Here is a 20,032-nt window from a genome sequence, read left to right on the forward strand (position 1 = left end):
ATATTATATTATGGCCTTAAATCAGCCTAAATTTACAATAAATAATTCAGCATTAATAATGAATGAAACTCAGTCATAAAAATTTAGAACATAATACATGACTCACATATTTAATATTTCATTGTCCACATTTGATCATACTCAGTTTAGATTCACTTATGCTGGAATTTATTTATTTTTATTTGGAAGCTTAGATGGCAAAACTGGAGATGATCAGCATCATTTCAAGGTGAAGAGACAGGTGAAGGAGCTGCATATTTGGTTAATGCACGTCTCCAATAAACACGAGTTCAATCCTGTCATAGCGATAATGCGCCACTAGTGGGAGTGTTGCATTAGTTCACCAACGCCTCTACCGATTGAGTACTGCCAAGTGCACTTCATGGAGTATTCAGAAAAAACAGCTTTATTTGCTTTACTTGAGTGATTTCTAAGACAATTTCTTACACATTTCTTAGCTCCAACTTACCACAGCACACCTGAAGTTTGAAGTATGCCTAGAAATACCTTGATTAACTGATTCAGATGTGTTTGATAAGAGTTGGAGCTAAACTCAGCAGGACACTGGCCCTCCAGGACTGAGTTTGGTGACCCCTGATGAAGAAGATGCCCCCGTTACAATGCTGTCATAATTACTGTTGGTCATGTAACAGGTAGAAAGACTTAAGAGAGCTTATAGGCTACTGTAGTGGTTTTCAAACCTGTGGGGGCACCCATGCCCTGCACATTTTGCATGTCTCCCTCATCTAACACACCTGATTCAAATAATCAGCTCAGTAGTAGAGACTGTAAGACCTGATTTGGGTGTGTGTAATAAGGGAGACATACAAAATGTGCAGGTCATGGGTGCCCCCAGGACATGTTTGAAAACCACTGGCCTGTTAATTCAGTGCTGCTGTCTTCACATGATTATAAATGACACGATTAACATTCTAGTCAGTAAACTGCAGTCAAAACACTAGACAATGTAGTCAATATACTGTGACTACTTCTGATTACTTTTAAATTAGGTTACTTTACTTTTGACTTATAGTTAATAGAATTTAAGGATACTAGTAAGTGAAGATTTATAATGGCTGATTCATGTTAAATGGGATGTTAAACTGGGAGGAATTTCGTAGTTAATACATTTTAAATAAATAAATATTGTTGCTCAAATTAAATACAGATAGCCTTAAAATATAACATATTTACTGGTTTTGGTAATCTGATTATATAACTCAGATTACATAAAATCTAGAACAAATTTATTATACATTTCTATAGTATCCATTATTCATTTTACATCTACTACAAAAGAGTATGAAATAATATGAACAGAAGATTCATATAAATCTACAAATCATCACATTTGATGATTGAATGAGTGAATTCCCATTAATAGACTAGGGAAGACATATTAAGCATTAGAGTCACTTTGTAGCATTTCTATTAGCAAATAAGTTTATAAACCTTTCCTCCACTGGGTTCCGTTGGTAGAGCAGGCTGATGACGTCACATTCTCAACACAAACATTTAACCACAGCCAATACTAAGTACTTAAAATAATGAATAGCATGTGATCCCATTACCTTATCATGGACCTCTTCAGATATATCAGGTCGACACTGTTCTGGACCACCAGAATCATGAGAAACTGAAACAATACATTTCATTCTCTTTATACACAGTTATATGTGGTGGACAGACATTTTTGCATTATATGATTGTTATCAATCAGATTTTGTGAAGCACACACACCCACAAACACACACACACACACACACACACACACACACACACACAGTATCTACTGAAGTACATGAAGCTCATGAAAGTAAGGAAGAATATCTGCCATATTTTGCTAATTGTAATTTGCATAACTTTGTATATCAAATAAAAGTTATTGTATTACAACTCCATAATACTCACAGTATGGTCTTTTATCAATGCACTCCTGTTTTAGCAGCACATCAGACTGGTTCACCTGTGGTCTGGAGGAACGGGATTCTTCTTCTCTGATCTCCATATCACTCTCTTCCTCTGTTTGTTTCCTCACGTTTCTTGCTTTCAATTGTGTGAATGAGATAGAAATTAGTAGAACTTTATTCTTCAGAAAAAAATAAAATACAATTTGGTTTTAAAGAGTGAAAAGTTACAATTAATTGATTTTTCTGTTTTATGTAAAAACATTCTTACCTTATCATTGACTGTGTGAAGAAAAAAAAATGAATGTAGAAAAATCCAACCTTCTGTTTTCTCTTTTTGTAAAGATTCATATAATGTAATTCAAGAATACAAGTCACAATTCTGAGTGAATAAGGAAAAAAATTATATATATATATATATATATAGGCTATATATATATTAGTGGTGGGCCGTTATTGGTGTCTTATCGGGCGATAAAAAAAATATCGCCATTAATCTATTCTCAAAGTTGGGTTGGGAGCTGGGTCTATACTAAGCAAGCTATGATGACTTTCACCTTGATATTTTATATAACCGACTGGCTGAGGTCAGCCTAAAAAGATGCTCAGGACAGTTGACGAGCCACTCCACATCGTCACGAAAGCTTATCTTTTTCACATGTTTTTAAGCCTTACCGCTTGTCGATTTAAACATTAAAGGAGCTATGTGGAAGTTTTTACTTAAAAAAAATATTTAAGATAGAGTTTTCATTTGTACATGTATGAGCCAACCATGATGTAAAAAAAAGAATGACACCTCGACTGTCCACCACTGTTGCCTCTATCAACCTGTAGGCTCAATTGTGTGTGGAGGAGTCGGGCCCGAATTGGCGCGAAAATTCACAAAATGTGACGTCATGCGCGTTCTCGTCTACTTGGGCTTACAACCGTATGGCACGCCAGCCATTATAGTAAGCAGCGGCAATAGTGTTTTCAAATGGACTCTGCGGATAGAAAGAAGCGACCAGCCTCCAGCACAATTCAGACACCCACGGACACTCCTCGTAAGTAAAAAAAAAAAGATAGTGCGCACTGAGAACGCGGATGCGTTCATCGTCTCTTAAAGTGACCGCGCCTAATTTAGCTACTGGCTGCTGTAATGTTAACCCAAGAAAATGAAAATGAAAATCACTCACTGCTCTTGACTGAATTACTTTGTAGTTTTAACAGTCAAACCAAAATTTATTCAGACACCAGATATAATTTTTGATATATATAGCAAAACTGTAATAATGTGAGAAATGTTGAAGGTGTCTGAATAAATGTAGGTTTGATTGTATATTTCATTTTTACACTGAAGACTATCCAGTGCTATTTTACATTTAATTATTTGGTTTCTGTACCTTGACACCTACAAACTTGAAAAAAACTTAAACATTGTGTAAATAGCACAAATAAATAAAAATAAACGAACATACAAATTAAACAATTTAAAACAGAGCCCACTGGTACAACCTTCACCGGGCCCCGCTGACCCCAGCTATGGCCCTGCTCACGCCTGTTTCACACATACTCCGTCTGCAGTGCGTATGCAGTCCGTGTGCTTTCGCACAGGACACGTTTCCAGTTCGCTACTCGGTACATAAACGATCACTGCACTGCTGCAGACGCAACGCTCCTGGAACGCAACTGGAATCCGTTAACATGGGTGCGTAAAAAAATATGCAACACATACACACTGCAGATGGAGTATGTGTGAAACAGGCGTAAGGTTGTATGCACCTTGTGTAATGTGGAATTAGTTTACAGCTTTTTCAAGCACTTTGTGATGCATTTTGGAAACAGGAGATGAGCCCCTTTTCTAATGCACCACCTAGCTTGATAAACCCCTTCTCAAAGACTTAATGTTTGTCAATTTTATTTGGGTAACACACGTATTCTGAATGCCTTCGGCAGAATTTGAATGAGCCATTTTAATCTAGATTAATCTATATTAATTTCAAGATCACAGTGAGATTGATCTAGATTAAAAAAATTAATCTATGCCCACCACTAATATATATATATGTACTGTGGGCAATATATTCATGATGACAAGGCCGTCTTTCACTGCACAGCCCAGAGGTATGAGGTGTTCTCTTACGAGAGTTCTCTCGTACTGCATCTTAGCTAAGACGCTACGGGAAAAGTCTCTTTTCACGATACACTGAAGCAAAAAATTATATATATATATTGTATATATATATTAAATTATATATATATACAATATGAAATATATTGTAAAGCGCATTTGCAGCAGCACACAGCCATAGGCGAGAAGGCTCGCTCGCTCATTGGCTGCTCTGCGGCAACTGCATAAGCCTATCGAGCGCTGGCTGATGCAACATCAGACCAATCAGGGCGCTCGCGCCCTCCATGCCACTTCCCGCCGAAACGGGTGTGGCCTAGCCCTATAAAGGGAGCTCGAAAAGGCTGACTCACCTGATTTTTCATCACTTCAGCCCCGGGGATCTCGCGCTTTCTGCTCAGAAGCCCAGCAGACGAGCTGACATCGAGAAGGAGCTGATGCGAGTGCTCACGCTGGCCGCGACGAGCCTCGGCCTCGAGTGGTCTGCACCAGCGCCATATTCAGCACGAACTCGTTCGTCTGTCTCACCAGCATTCTCCACACTGGATGATGCTAAAAACAGAGGCTACCAGTCACTTCCGCCGGTGGAACAGGCGATAGCGACGCACCTTTGCCCGCCCTCTGCTGGACGGCGGACGAAAGCGGTGTTGCCATCTAAAGCCTGCCTCATGACGTCATTCTGCTTGCGTGGATCTTTTCTGCTGCTGGGCAGGCTGCGTCTGCACTACACACCATGGCCACGCTGCAGATATTCCAGGGTGATCTCCTCCATAAGCTGGACGAGATGGGACCTGAGGCTATCTGTCTCGCGGATTTGAGGAGTGCTTCGGATCTCTCTCTTCGCGCTACTAAGTCCGCTGCACAGGCCATGGGACAAGTTATGGCTTACACTACTGTGGCTGAGAGGCATCTATGGCTGACGCTTTCAGACATGGCAGAGTCTGAATGCACTGCGTTCCTTGACGCCCCGCTGACTCCCGCTGGCCTCTTCGGATCTTCTGTCAACGAGTTCGTTGAGAGATTCGTCGAGGACCAGAAAGCGTCTCAAGCGTTTAAGCACTTCCTCTCGAAGCGCTCCGGTTCTGGAGCGAGTCGTGCTAGACCGGCCCCGCAAAGCTCTCAGCCACACCCCCCGCCTCCTGCTGCTTCATCGCAACAGCGTCAGCAACGCAGCTCGAGTCCCCGCTCTCACTCTACCGGCCGTCGCCCCGCGCCGCGGGGACCACAGCAGAGGATTACGGTGAGGCCGGAAGCCCCGAAGTCATCCTAGCACTCCTAGGAAAGTGCCGGTGTACGAGTCCCGCTGCGGCCGAACTCTCACCCAAGCGCGCCGCTGTTTCAGTTCCAGGAGTTGTGACTGTCTCAGCGTCTTCTGCAACGCGCAAGCCTGTACAGTTGCCCGCTTGCCTGCACACAAAAGCCGTTATCACGGCTACCCAGATATTTCCCGTAAAGAGTGTAATTTCTGGTGTCCCGGCCACGGCCGATGGTGCTATAAATGTAGTGACGATGCCCACTGCTCAGTGCCCATCTCCACATATAAGCACAGCCCTTCACACAGGGCTCGCGCCAATAAAAGCGACTCAGGTCGATCGCGCGCACTACATAGTAAACGTGCCCACTCCTCAGTGCCCACAAACACTATGTCACACACGTCATGTGGTTTCTGAAAAAACGAAACCAGTGCATGTTCGTTCTGCCCAGGCAGACAGATAGTCAAAAGCAGTAAATGTGCATGCTTACAGCCCACAATTACTCACAGACAGCACGAGTCCCACGGGTCCCGCTCAGCCCTCCCTCACTCGGTTAAGCACCGTGGCGGGGTCGAGGACGAGCGATCTGCCCGCTGTGATCAGCGCTCCCTGCCTCAAATGTCACAGGCATAACGCCCATGTTACAGCACATCGAAGTGCTGCCGTTGCCCAGCCAACAGAGCGCGCTTCGCATCCAACCCTTAGCCATTTATGCAGACGCATGGTCAGCGCTTCCAGGGGTTTCGGATTGGGTGTTAGACATTATAAAGAGAGGCTACTCGCTACAGTTTTTTCGACGCCCTCCGCGCTTTTTAGCACGCGTCGAAACTACGGTCAAAACAGAAGTAGCACACCTACTTCGAGCCGAAATATCAAAACTGTTGAGCAAAGGGGCTGTGGAGCCTGTATCTCAAGCTCAAAGCGAAGGGGGGCTGTACAGCAAATACTTTCTAGTGCCCAAGAAAGACGGGGGTTTCAGACCCATACTGGATCTAAGAAAGCTGAACAAAGCATTGGCGAAACGCAGTTTCAAAATGCTTACAACCAGGAAACTCCTCGTGCATATTCGCAGACGAGACTGGTTCATGTCGACAGATCTGAAGAACGCATATTTATACAGATAGCATCACGTCACAGGTGATACTTGAGATTCGCCTTCGAGGGCCAGACATACCAGTATACAGTCCTGCCGTTCGGCTTGTCCATGGCTCCTCATACGTTTACGAGGTGCATGGACGCAGCGCTCGCTCCTCTCAGACTCAGAGGCATGCGAGTGCTGAACTATTTGGACGACTGGCTGATTCTGGCTCAATCACGATCAGAGCTCGTGGAACACAGGGCCATTTTACTCGATCACCTCGAGAAACTCGGTCTCAGTGTCAACTGGACGTATAGTTCGCTGAACCCTAGTCAGACGATACTGTTTTTGGGTATAGCTCTGGACTCACGCTCCATGACGGCGCGGCTGTCGCCACAGCGCGCGTTGGGCATTCAGCGCGCAGCGAGCTCTCTCCGCTGCGGCGCGACCTTCTCACTCAGAGAATTTCAGAAGATGCTAGGTCTCATGGCCTCAGCATCACCAGTTCTTCAGTTGGGCCTGCTCCGCATGCGCCCCTTGCAGTTCTGGCTGAAAGTGCGAGTACCGCGCAGAGCGTGGATATCCGGTCAGTTGCGTCTCAAGGTCAATCAGAGCTGTGTTACAGCCTTGAAACCCTGGACAGCGAACGACTGGTACCAATCAGGTGTAAGCCTGGGGACTTCCTTGCAAGTGAAAGTGGTGTCGACGGACGCCTCCACTTCGGGATGGGGAGCACTGTTCGAGGGCAGACTGTTCTTTGGCCTGTGGTCAGAACGGGAAAAGCTCCAACATATCAACTGTCTGGAAATGCTGGCAGTGGAGAACGCGCTGACGTGCTTTTGAAAGTGAAAAAGTGAAAGTGAAAGTGAAGTGACATTCAGCCAAGTATGGTGACCCATACTCAGAATTTGTGCTCTGCATTTAACCCACCCGAAGTGCACACACACAGAGCAGTGAACACACACACACACACTGTGAACACACACCCGGAGTAGTGGGCAGCCATTTATGTTGCGGCGCCCGGGGAGCAGTTGGGGGTTCGATGCCTTGCTCAAGGGCACCTAAGTCATGGTACTGAGGGTGGAGAGAGAATTGTACATTCACTCCCCCCACCCACAATTCCTGCCGGCCCGAGACTCGAACTCACAACCCTTCAATTGTGAGTCCCATTCGCTAACCACTAGGCCACGACTTCCCCTAATCAAGGGCCCCGAATCAAGGGCCACCACATCTTAGTCCGTTCGGACAACATGTCTGTGGTGTCCTACATAAATCGCCAGGGCAGTCTCAGGTCCCGAAACCTGTACAGGTTGGCGGAACGCCTCCTGGTTTGGACTCAGCGCAACTTGTGCTCGCTGAGAGCAGTTCATGTGCCTGGGCTACAGAATCTGGGTCCAGACAGACTGTCCAGAAACAACATTCCCACGGGCGAATGGTCTCTACACCCACAGACAGTCCAGCTGCTGTGGGAGAGATTTGGCAGGGCGGAAGTGGACCTCTTAGCGTCCCACGAAAACGCTCACTGCCCGCGTTCTTTTCCAAGAACGAGAGCGCGCTGTCACAGAGGTGGCCGTGCTGCCCGCTCTATGCTTTTCCCCCCCTCTCCCTCCTTCTGCAGGTGATAGAACGGGTGAGGGAAACAAGATGCTCAGTACTGCTTGTAGCACCACTTTGGAAGAACCAACCATGGTTTCCAGATTTGATGCAGTTAGCAGACACTGCCCCGTGGCCAGTGCCGTTGAGGAGGGACCTCCTTTTGCAGGCCAGGGGCTCGATTTGGCACCCTCAACCGGAGTTGTGGTCCCTCCATGTGTGGGCACTCAACGGTTACCCGCTGATCTCTCAGTGGGAGTGCTAAATACTATCACTCAGGCTAGAGCTCCGTCGACTCGACGGTTATATGCCTCGAAGTGGTCAGTATTCTCCAGCTGGTGCACAGCTCGGGGATGTTCACCCCTTAGTTTTGAGGTGACGGAGGTTCTCTCCTTCCTACAGGAGCTGTTGGATAAGGGCAGAGCCCCCTCCACGCTCAAAGTTTAAGTGGCGGCTATCGCAGCGTTTTCTGAGACAACATTGGGTCAGTCAATAGGAAGGAACGATTTGGTCATTCGCTTCCTTAGAGGAGCTAGGAGGCTGAATCCTCCCAGACCTCCGTCAGTCCCTGTATGGGACCTCTCGACGGTTTTGGGGGCCATGAAAGGTTTCCCTTTCGAGCCTATCCGAACGATTAGCCTCAAACATCTGGCATTCAAGACAGTGTTCTTGTTGGCTCTCGCTTCAGTGAAGCGTGTGGGTGACCTGCAAGCGCTCTCGGTGAGCCCGACGTGCTTGGAGTTTGGGCCTAATGACTCAAGAGTCATACTCAAACCTAGGCACGGTTATGTGCCGAAATCCCTCAACACACCGTTTCGGGTTCAGGTTATTTCCCTGTCTGCCCTGTCGGTGTCAGAAGAGGATGGAGACTCAAGTCTTCTTTGCCCCGTTAGGGTTTTAAGAGCTTATGTGTCTCGCTCCGCTGTTTTTCGACAGACTGAGCAGCTGTTTGTCTCGTTCAGTGGACGTTCCAAGGGAATGGCTGTTTCGAAACAGAGCCTATCCAGATGGATAGTTGACGCTATAGCGTTAGCTTACACTTCCAGGGGCCTTCAGTGCCCACTGGGTGTCAGAGCACACTCCACAAGAGGCGTCGCCTCATCGTGGGCGTGGTCTAGTGGGATTTCCTTACAGGATATATGTATGGCAGCAGGATGGGCCTCGCCGTCTACATTTATCAGGTTCTATAACCTAGAGGTTCCCGCTCTGCAAGCAAAGCTGTTGTCGGTATAGTTGAATCAGTGTCCTGATTGGAACTCTGAGATCGCAAGCGCGATGCGCTGCCGACTGTTATATGGGCAGTATTGCGTAAGACCCACATTCCCACATTGGTCAGGCCTTGCCTTGAATATATGATGTCATATTGCCGCGTCTACGGACGCTGCTAGATATGGGACGGAAGGTTTCCCCCTCCTGTTGTAGGACTCTCTGTGAGTCCCTCTGGTGATTGTGCACTGTAAATCCTGGGCGTCGCTTCCAGGTTTATTGGTGTGTGATCTCTGCACGCACAGCGTTTTACATTGGGTTCCCGTAGCGTCTTAGCTAAGACGCAGTACGAGAGAACTCTCGTAAGAGAACGTACTCGGTTACTAATGTAACCTCGGGTCTCTCTAGAAGAGGGAACGAGTACTGCGTTCTCTGCTGTGCGTACAATTCACTTTGTGTCACTGTCATGTACCTGTTCTTTCTGAAGGTGAAGGAGAAGGATATTAGAATAGAGAAAACCCAATTCTCTCATTGGGTGAGTTGGGGAATCAAGTCTCATTTTTATTCACATAACATCAATAAAATAAAAAATTATAACAAAGTGAATGCTGCAGAAAATAGCTTTTAAGTAATTTCATCAGAAGTGATTTCAACAAACTGTGTACTAAAAACAACAACAACCCTGAAAACCCTACTTTTTCAATCTCATTTTAACAATTTCAACACGGTTTGTCTATGTGGCAAGTGGGGCGGGGTCGAGGGACGTGGGAACAAGGAGGGAGGCCGGCAATGATTGGGAAATCAGTGACACCTGCGACCCACTGCCGGTCTCGAGCCCACGTAGGAGATGGAAGGATATAAAACTGGAGCGACGACAGTGAAGGACGAGAGAGGACCAGGCCTGGGCTTTTAGTTGTGTTTTGGTTTTATTTGAGCGCACCAGTCGTCCGTGAGGGGCTGGTGCGCTGCTTTGTGTTTATTTTGTTATTATTAAAATGTCCTTTGATTGTCCGCCGGTTCCCGCCTCCTTCTTCCGGATGAATACGAAGGTTTAATTCATTACAGTCTAATTTACACAAAATTTGGTTTGCATCATCAGTAGATAAACAAAAAAAGAGTTATCAAAGCCATTTTGATTAATTTTAACAAGAAATGTTGTCCACTATAGGATTCTACGGATAATAGAATAGTATAAGAAATTATTTTAAGACAAGTAATTTATTTGTTTCATGTGAGTGACAGGCTGTGAAGTGAGTGACTGAAATAAATCTGGGAATTGAACACCCTTGTTGTTCAGCTCTTGTGTCAATTTACACAGTCATCAGAGAAGATGTTAAGGGGATGTTAATGTTTTTTTTTAATGAAAGATTATGAAGACATGAATATTTTTTTAAATAATGTGCACAGATAAATTCTGTAGTAATTCACTGATTGTTTGTGTTCATATCTTCAACTAGTCTATATTATTGACTAATACTGGGAATAGTGAATATGTGGGTATGGGAGTGATTTCAAACACAGCAAATAACTGAGAGTATGCAGTACACTGAAGTTCTAAATCATGTGTTCATTTATCAAACCATCAATGAAAATTAAAGCTTCTTGGAGAAGGGATGGATGGGATCATTGAAATGAGGAAATTTTCAAATATCAGAATAGTTGTTCTCTGATTTCTTCTCAAAGGCCTGCATAGCAAGACTGCTCATTGCCCCTAAAGACTAAAAAAATCAATAAAAATATTAACTAGTGAATTTTCCGGAGGGTAATAAAATACCATAAGTGAAGATTTGTAATGATTTGTGTTAAATGGGATGTTAAAATTAGAAGGAGTTTTCTAGTCCTCATAACAGACTCGAGACAAAAAAACATTGTTAATCAAATTAAATGCAGATATATTAAATAGTAAGCTTGTTTCACAAATATACATCAACAGTGTTTGGTAACATGTATAATTATTTATCATGAAAAGGCATTATGTAATGAATGTGTGTTACTTTTGTGTTTTGTCACAAACAGAAGAGTGGATCATAAATTGCATTTACATGCTCAATATGAAGGGAGTGATGCTGATAAAGCAGTTTGTCCTTAACAACAGAAAGAATCTAATGTTTCTAATGGGAAAGTTTTGTGAGAGTCTTCCAACTGTGTTTAGAAACAGATCAGACCATTTCTATTCATGAATTAACATCACAAACAGTATCACAAAAGGAAATGTGCATTTGTAAAACTTTGTAATGGATACACAAGTAACTGTAATTTGACTATGAACATTTAAAATATAATCACAAATCATGATTTTTGTAATCTGATTATGTAACTCAGATTAATCCATACTACATGGGTTACTGCACATTATTCATTTATATAAACATTTTCATTAAAATATTAATGTAGAAATGTAGCAAATTGCTGTCTTATTCAGTTTTGTATTGTGTTATTGTTTTGAACATAAGTTTAAAAGTTTTGAAAACAGTTTGTAAGCATGTGCAGATAAGCCTGTACATACAAATAGTTTTGGCTCTTGTTGTGTCTGAGTGAGAAAAGAATTCATGAAATTTGAGAGATGTAGTCGTTGAATGCATTTTGTGCCAAAGCAATGATAATTGATCCTCTGTTTAGCCCACATAGACTTCTGTTGTGCTAAATGTGTGAAGAGCAAAAGTGAACCAAGTATTGAGAAATGTGTCCTAGCATCTGTAAAAAAAAACTGTAAAAAGATCAAGAATATTCTTCAATATTATAACCAAATGTGCATGAACTAGCAGTGGTATAGGACACGATAAAGGTCAGTGAAGACAAAATGGTATGTTTGTTTGCTAGCCTTGTAGACACCAAAATTTCCATGGCCTTGATTGTGCAGATTCTTCACTTTATCTAAGCTTTGAGCCATTGAACTTCCCCTAGGTTGAAGATTGTTCCTCAAATGCTGAAAGACTCTTGTCATGATATCTTGTTTTTGGAGCCCTGTGTATGAAAATGTCCTGACAGTCTCCTGCCACATCTTTTCAAATGCTTCATCCAGCATGAGGTCTGACTTGTCTGACTTTTTCTCCCGACCGTCTTTTAGCAAGTCCAGCACCTTTTTCTCTATTGTGTCCCTGTATGTCTTTATGATTCCTTCCACCTTCATCATTCCATTTCGACGTGAAACAGTTGCATTCAGTTTTCTAGTGATAAAATTAGAAAGTTCTGTCTTCAAAGACTTTGCAGCGTTTATAAAGTTTTTTTGATAACTTTCCACAAGTTCAACATGACCTTCTCCTTGTTTATAGTATGACTGGATCTTGTCAATTATTTCATCTTGTCCTTTTGAAAGCACAGATTCTGCCTCTTGTAGTAAATGACAGTGAACATCTTCAATGGTGAGCTTCTCACAGTTGTCAAATTGTCCATGGTTTAAGATCTTCGTTTCAGCTTCTAATGCCCATGTGTGCATTTGCTTTCTCAATGTCCAGTGCCATCTGTTGTACTCTGTGCACAGTTTCATGTATGCATCAGCCACCAGGCTATTTCTGAAGCTAAAGATGAACTTCTCAAATTTCACAGCAGTCCACAAGTCTTTTGTCCACTTGAGAAATTCATTGATGTCACTGGGCTTGTTAGTTTTGAAGATCTCCATTATATGCTTTTTGAGAGCATACACAGTCTTACTATAGGCAATACTCACTGGTGCCATTGGGGGGTTTCCATGCAACAACCCAGGGATGTAGTGGTCACCTGTCTCAGTGTCATAATTAATCACATCTGTAAATTTCTTTAACTCCAGTTTGTTCTCCATTTTGGCAGCAGCTTGAGTCATTTCATCCAGTTGTTCCAACAGATATTTACGGTCTCTCATGTTTGAATTATGAGCTGAGACATCAGCAACATTCTGGTGTACAAACAAACATGTGTGTTTCTTACCTATTTCCTTCATCCTGAGGAAGGCATGAACAATGATCTGTAAAATGTCCTTCATCTCTGTGGAGTTTTCCTTGGCGATGTTGACAATTGTTACATCACTCAGTCCAACAACAAGTGTTGCCAGCTCATTGTCATGTTCATAGCTGTTGTCCAGTTGTGCGAGCTCAGGGGATTTCAGTCCCTCAGTGTCAATTATCACTATATAATCACAATGGAGTTCTGCTTCACACTCTTCTGTTACGTTAATGAGCTGAATAAAGGCTCCCCTGGTGCACCTTCCACTGCTCACTGAAAACTGAACTCCAAACATGGTGTTCAGCAGCGTTGACTTTCCTGAACTCTGGACGCCCACGCCCAACAGTGACAACCATAATCTTGTTTTTGGGCTCAGACAGAGTGTGTTTAATTCAGAAAAGACACTAGTAATCCATTTCTCAGGGATATTTGAATAATCTCCATCCACAAGTTCAAGTGAAAATCCATCCAGGAGTAGTTGAGCAAAGAGTTTAGGTAAATCTTCCAGCTGTTTTCGGTAAAGTGTATCTTATGGGAGTGAGACTGCAGCTTCATAAAGCTGGCTCATCTCTCAAATGAAGTGCTCCACTCCTAAAGAACTGTTTGAAATCTTTTTATCAAGCTCAGCAATTTCTGTCTTGTTCCCACAAACATCTTGACATTTCTGTTTGTACAGTTCTCTGAGTTGAGGCAATACGTCATGAGATTTATTCTCTAAAGTGATTCTTAACCATTTTAAGAAGTAGGCTCTTTCTGGTGTTGATATTTCTTTGATAAAGCAGCTCATAGTATCTGACATGCCTGTTTTGATTTGCTCTTCTCTGAGCTTCTTTTTCTCAATCTGAAGCTCATTTTTGTAGTCCTCAACACTCTTATCCCCAACTTTCTTCATTCGGCATTCCTCCTTCTCTAACTTTGCCAGTTTCATCAATATTTCTCCTTGCAAGGGCAGCTCCTCCTTCTTGAACTGCACTATATCACTTATTTTTGATGTGATTTCATCTGCACTTGCTTTGGCACGCTGTAATTCTTCAGTATCCTCATCCACCAGGATTCCCAGTTTTCGTGCAATCTCAGCTAAACGAACAACTGACATTTTGTGATTGTTGTTCTTAATTGCATCTTGCAACTTGCTTTGAATTTTGTCAACGAAGTCTGCATCATTCTGCATGGCTTTAAAAATGAAATTACTTTTCTTCAGATTGAGCTTGCTGACTGTAGCTTTTATTCTTTTGTTGTTGGAGTCTCCCACAAAAAATAACTGAGGCATAGATTTCTGACTGGGGACTGAAATAAACTGTGAATCTAAAAGTTTGGATTCAAAGAACACAAACACAGCAGTTGAAGCCTCACAAAGAAAAGTGAACTGTGTTTCAAAGCTCTGAATATCACCTCTCAAGTTGGCAATCGCTACAGGTTCAGGAAAGACATCAATGTTCTCGTTTCCACAAGGAAGATACCAGGCAATCTCAACTAAGCCATCTGATATTTTCTTACAGATATTTCCACAATACATGTTGAAGTGCACAAAGATATCTGTGTACTGTTGTGGATTACTGAGCAACTTATTCAGAATTTCCGATTTGGAAATGTTGCATCTACCAAGTCTCACAAAAGACACTAAAGGTAATTCTGACAGAGCAATCCTTTCTTCCACAAATGCACTTGGATCTGACAGGGTGTGTGGTCTGTATTTTTTCACAATATCTCTCATTGCCCAAAGCATAAGGGTGATCTGATTGTTTTCACTGTTTGGAGGCAGGAGAGGAACAGCAAACTGACACATGTTCATTTTTATGATCATTTCCTGCTGAAGAAAACTGTCAGAACAAAGAAACACAGCAGTCAAAATATCTAAAGGATTTACTGACTGAGGACTGTCTGATTCATTCTCCTGATCATCATCATCCCACTCTGAATATTCTGTCCCTTCTGATGAGGAACACTTCACACTCCTTGCTGTCCTTTGTAGCATCATCAGTCTCTTCAGGAACAGCCATGGCAGATCTGAAAGTGACTGGACAGTCACATCTGTAATACTGGTCACTGGTCATACTGGCACAGTGTGTAGAGTGAGCTTCTTATCATAGTACTCCACCAAACCCAAGCTTTCCAGCAGTTTCTTCGTGATGTTCCCTGTAAACAAGACCAAAATTGGTTAATTTTGCTGTCTCTTGCCCAGTCCGCACTGCACTTGTTTATTAATTAAGTGCAATTAATTATGAATATTCATGTTTTTCACAAGTCCTCAAATCAGCAGACAACAGTCAACTCACCACATAAACCTATCTGAGTGAATGTAACTCATAATTAGAAAACCAGCAAGATTGTGTGCTGACCGGATGCATCACAGTCTTGTGGGGATATAACAATTCACTCAACTCACAATGTGTTACAATTAATGATACAGATCTCACAATACGATTTTCTCACAATCTTTTTTCAACAAAATGAGATTTAAGATAAATTATAGATGAAAAGTTATTATTTGTTGGTCAAAATGTTGCACATTTTTCTTTGTGAAATTGAAATGTCAAATAACAAAACTAAATAGCAAATTTAAAACCAACCTCAAATCAAATAAATAACACAAAACAAATCTCTTCATATACAAAAACCAAGTCTTTGCCTGTGCTCTTTCCATATAGAGGCACAATGCGTTTAAATCATGATCCAAGCAAAGATTTTATGGAATGCCATCTCTTCCATAATTACAAATAATAACATTTATTGCCACATTTATTTATTTCTACATTTATTTGTCCTTAAAGGTCAAAGCTTCAAAAAAGCACGAAAAACGGAACCTTTAAGGACAAAGAAATTTATAAATAAATACAACAGATAAAGTTATGACAGTAGTTATTAATGTTCTGCATTTCTGTTTAGAGCTGCGCGCGCTGAAGATGACCAGTAGAGTGAGCATTTGATAGCAAGTTTTTAATCAGTAATTTAAACAGTTAAACTCATAATTTAATGTTGAATACACTTATTTTTAGAACATAATGGTAATATTAAGACTTATAGGCTATCTGCAAAAAGAGCCCGAGTGCAAATGATCTGTCTGCGCGCCTGAATGAAGCCTTTTGTGGACGCGTTCTTCACGAAACAATGTGCAGAAACACAACAGCCAAACTAAAAAATTTTCAGCATTTTATTATAATGGTCTTCTCATTATAACGGTATGTGTGTGACAGTCCAGTCATATTTATTAATATTCTCCACTGCTGCTTGTCCTGCTAGCGCTGCGCGGTAAAAAGATAATAATCATCATAGTAGGCTACTAACGTTACAATGAAGCACTTGACACAACCAAACGCATTTTATATCAGGTGAATAATAGATCCACGATATATATACACACCGGCTGAAATGTTTTGAAATCACTTGAACCTTATACCTGTTCGAAAAAAAATCCAGTCTCTGCCTGTGTCAGTTTGAGTCTTGTTAAAGTTTGACAAGATGCTCCTCTGTCGTTCACGGATTATGAAAAAAGTGAAACATAAATCTATAGGGGTGGTTGAATTTATTCACGCACTTTATATAAATAAAATATTTAAAGCTTCTTTATATCCAGATTCTTATTCCAGGCTTTATCATAATAGGCTGCATATTAACTTATTGGGAGAAAGCCTAAAGTTGTATGTGAAATCAGACATTTGAGCGCTCACATATAGTCAGAATGGCATAATCATAACAGCCCGCGAATATTCGACTGTGAGATTGGTAGTCGAATCAGGCTCCTCGAATCAAAGCATCGATTCGTCTACTATTTGGGGTCACCCCTACTAGGGGTGTAACAGTACGCAAAAATCACGGTTCGGTATGTACCTCGGTTTTAAAGTCACGGTTTGGTTCATTTTCGGTACAGTAAGGGAAAGAAATGCAAACATTAAACTGCAGGTTGTTTAAACTTTTTTTAACAATTTGTTTACACTTTTTTAAATACTTTTTAATAAAATATATATAAAATAAAAAGAATAAGAAATAAAATACTGCTGCAAAGTTCTCCACTAAATAAAATACTCTCAGTCTCAAACCAATATCATATAATAAAATATAATGAAAAATATAAATAAATAACTATAGTGCAGCATTACCAATCCCAGCTTGTAGGCCTGCTAATATTTTACAAATATATATAACTTTTCCAAAGTGTAAAGTCCAGCATGAACAGTTTCAGTTTTAAGACCTGCTCAGATTTCTTATTGCATTGGACAGATCGGAATTAAGAGCAAAGTTCTGTTTAAATGCCGACGGGAGCTGCATTTGAATTACAATCGTTTTTTTCCTAGTTGTAGTGATGTTCACACTCGCGTGATGCCTTTTGAACATTAGGCCAGTGACACACTGGCATATTGGATCTGTTAAACATAGTCTATTTTGCCGTCAATACTGTTGACGGTGTCCTTTATCTGTAGGCTTTATATTTATGCTCAACATGAAGTATAGATATTGTTGTCGTGAAGACAAGATAAGACGCAGCAGAAACACCACGCTCACGCCACGCAGTCAGTGTGTCACCGGCCTTAGAATCAGCTGCAAGGCGGGATTTGCGCTGAACGCGGAGACTTCCGCCACTTAATATGTTCATTTGGAAACACGAAAATGTACCTATGTTCTGCAAACAAAATATTGCATTCGGTACACACGTGCACCGTACCGAAAGCCCTGTACCGAAACGGTCCGGTACGAATACACGTACCGTTACACCCCTAACCCCTACTGATTTTATACAATAGTTCAATAAACAAGTTAATATCAAGAGATTTACTATTTAGACAAAATATTCAGTTTTTGCTCTATTTCTAAAAACAAAAATCATTCCAAACACAGCCACTGTTTTGCGTCTCTGAGTAACATGAAAATGTTTAGTTCCTGAATGAATCAACAGTTTAAATGATTCGGTTCAATCGCAATGACTCACTTATTAACAGTGAATCGCTGCCACCTACTGGGGGTTTTAATTTCACATTTAAGGTACCTTTTCATTTAAAAAATAATTTCAAACATCAGTTTTTAATGTTTTATGTTTAAAATATCAAAACATTATTTATTCATTTGTAACTGCAGGTTAAAGAAGTCCATGTCCCACCGAGCTGCATTAAACAGTGTGTAAAACATCTAAATGGCACTCTAAATGGTTTTCTCAAAGATCAATTTTGTTGATACTGATTGCATTTGCTTGTTAACCACCAAAATGCAAGTATTTGACCTAAAAGATGGTGCACACTTTTAGAAAAAATGGTGTAAAGGTAAAAAAAAAAAAAAACAGGACAGGAGTCAGCTGTCTGAAGGATATCAGCTGTTAATATATCCAAAGTTCATTAGAGGTGTAGAAACTTGATGGTGTGTCTGATTAAAACACAGTACAGATACCAGTCCTTTGCTCTCTTTTATTGTTAAGTTCAAGATGATTATTCATAGACTATTCCCATGGCATGGAGATGGACAGATGTTAATGGATGGACAGGATGAACTGGATAGACAACATGTACAATATGGTCTTAAGTCATCCTAAGGAAAGGACTCAAAGGACATGGTTGGATGTCCATTCAAACACCCACACCCCACCAAAGGAAGAGAAACAAAGAAAGGAAGTGAGGTCTACTTAAGGGTGAGAACCACTATAACACAACAGTTATGGAAATTAGAACGGCAGTACATTGAATTAAATTGCAATGAAGTTACAAACGATCCACATCATTAAAGAGAATAAGCTCCGAAATAGACCAAATAAATAAAAACGAGGATCAATCTGAAACTTTTCAAGTGTGACAATAAAATTAGCCTACACACAATCCACAACATAATTAAGCTGCAAAGAGCATAGGCTCAAACATTAAATAAAATAAAAGAGGATGCATCTGGAACTTTTCAAGTGCAGCGCAAAAGTTGCTCAGCCTGCAGCGAGAGAGAGATTTCCTCAAGATTTTTTCTTCGCTCATTTTCTTTCTCTATTATCGTCTCTGTTGCCTCCAAATCCTCACTCTCTCTTGGCCCCTCTCCTCCTGGCTAACAACTTTATCATAAGATGTCCGACTTGACAGTTTCTCTGATTTCAGCCAGTTAAGCATATTTATAATATATATTATGGAATGAATGAAACGAGTTGGCACGCATATTAGCCTGCAGTACATAAAAGAAGAACAGTGCGTAGAAGACAGATTCCATCGAAAACTAATAAATTATAGTTTTTTATTTAAAATTAAAGCGTTTACAAAGGAAATGTTTACTGTTCATGTTTTTTATTGTAAGGAAAAAACCCACTTAAAAAAAACAGACCGCCATTAAATTTTTCCTCTCGCGCACCCCCTGGTGGCAGCTCGCGTACCCCTGGGGGTGCGCGCACCACACTTTGGGAATCCCTGCCTTAAAGGCGGGCGTACACGGTGCGAATTCGGATGGTCGGAAGATCGTATGTCCACGCACATGGCACGAGTGAGTTTATATGAAAATCGTACGGACGAGATGATATACGGCACGATTTTACAACCTGCGAATTCCAGAAGCAATCGCACGAAGTTGATAGACGCGTTCGACTTGAAGCACCGCTGCACGCACAGAAGGATCACTGTAGGACATTAAAGTACCGCGAGAGCGATAAGAGAGCACACATATCCAATGCATTCGAATCGCTCTCGCGGTACTTTGATGTCATACAGGTGATCATTCTGTGCGGCGCTACTTCAAGTGGAACGCGCCTAATATAACTGCTCTCCCTCTCTCATAACTGCATATAAAATATTGATACGAGCCGTGACTGTTTCCTACACGTACAGGTTATTTTTCAGCAATCGGAAACCGGGACGTTTGGTCACCCTGTGTGTGTGTTCTTGTATATGGTTTATAAATATCTGAAATAGGTATTACAATGTAAACATGGTTTGTGAGGACAATTACTGTGCCCTCGTAAACCAAATGGCTTAAAAAATACTATACGGTGTTTAATAGAAATTTTAAACATGCATTT

At 41.5% G+C, this 20,032-nt stretch overlaps 1 protein-coding gene across 1 annotated transcript; it reads right to left on the reverse strand.

Annotated features, from left to right (window-relative positions):
- Positions 1 to 12,131: 12,131 nt before the first annotated feature.
- On the reverse strand, positions 12,132 to 15,101 carry LOC132132812 (up-regulator of cell proliferation-like). The gene has a single exon (XM_059545340.1). The coding sequence runs from the start codon at positions 15,038 to 15,040 to the stop codon at positions 13,634 to 13,636; it is 1,407 nt and encodes a 468-aa protein (XP_059401323.1). The 5' UTR covers positions 15,041 to 15,101; the 3' UTR covers positions 12,132 to 13,633.
- Between the last annotated feature and the right edge of the window lie 4,931 nt (positions 15,102 to 20,032).

This window comes from Carassius carassius, chromosome 49 (genome assembly GCF_963082965.1).
Source record: "Carassius carassius chromosome 49, fCarCar2.1, whole genome shotgun sequence".
In the NCBI taxonomy this organism is placed as follows: domain Eukaryota; kingdom Metazoa; phylum Chordata; class Actinopteri; order Cypriniformes; family Cyprinidae; genus Carassius; species Carassius carassius.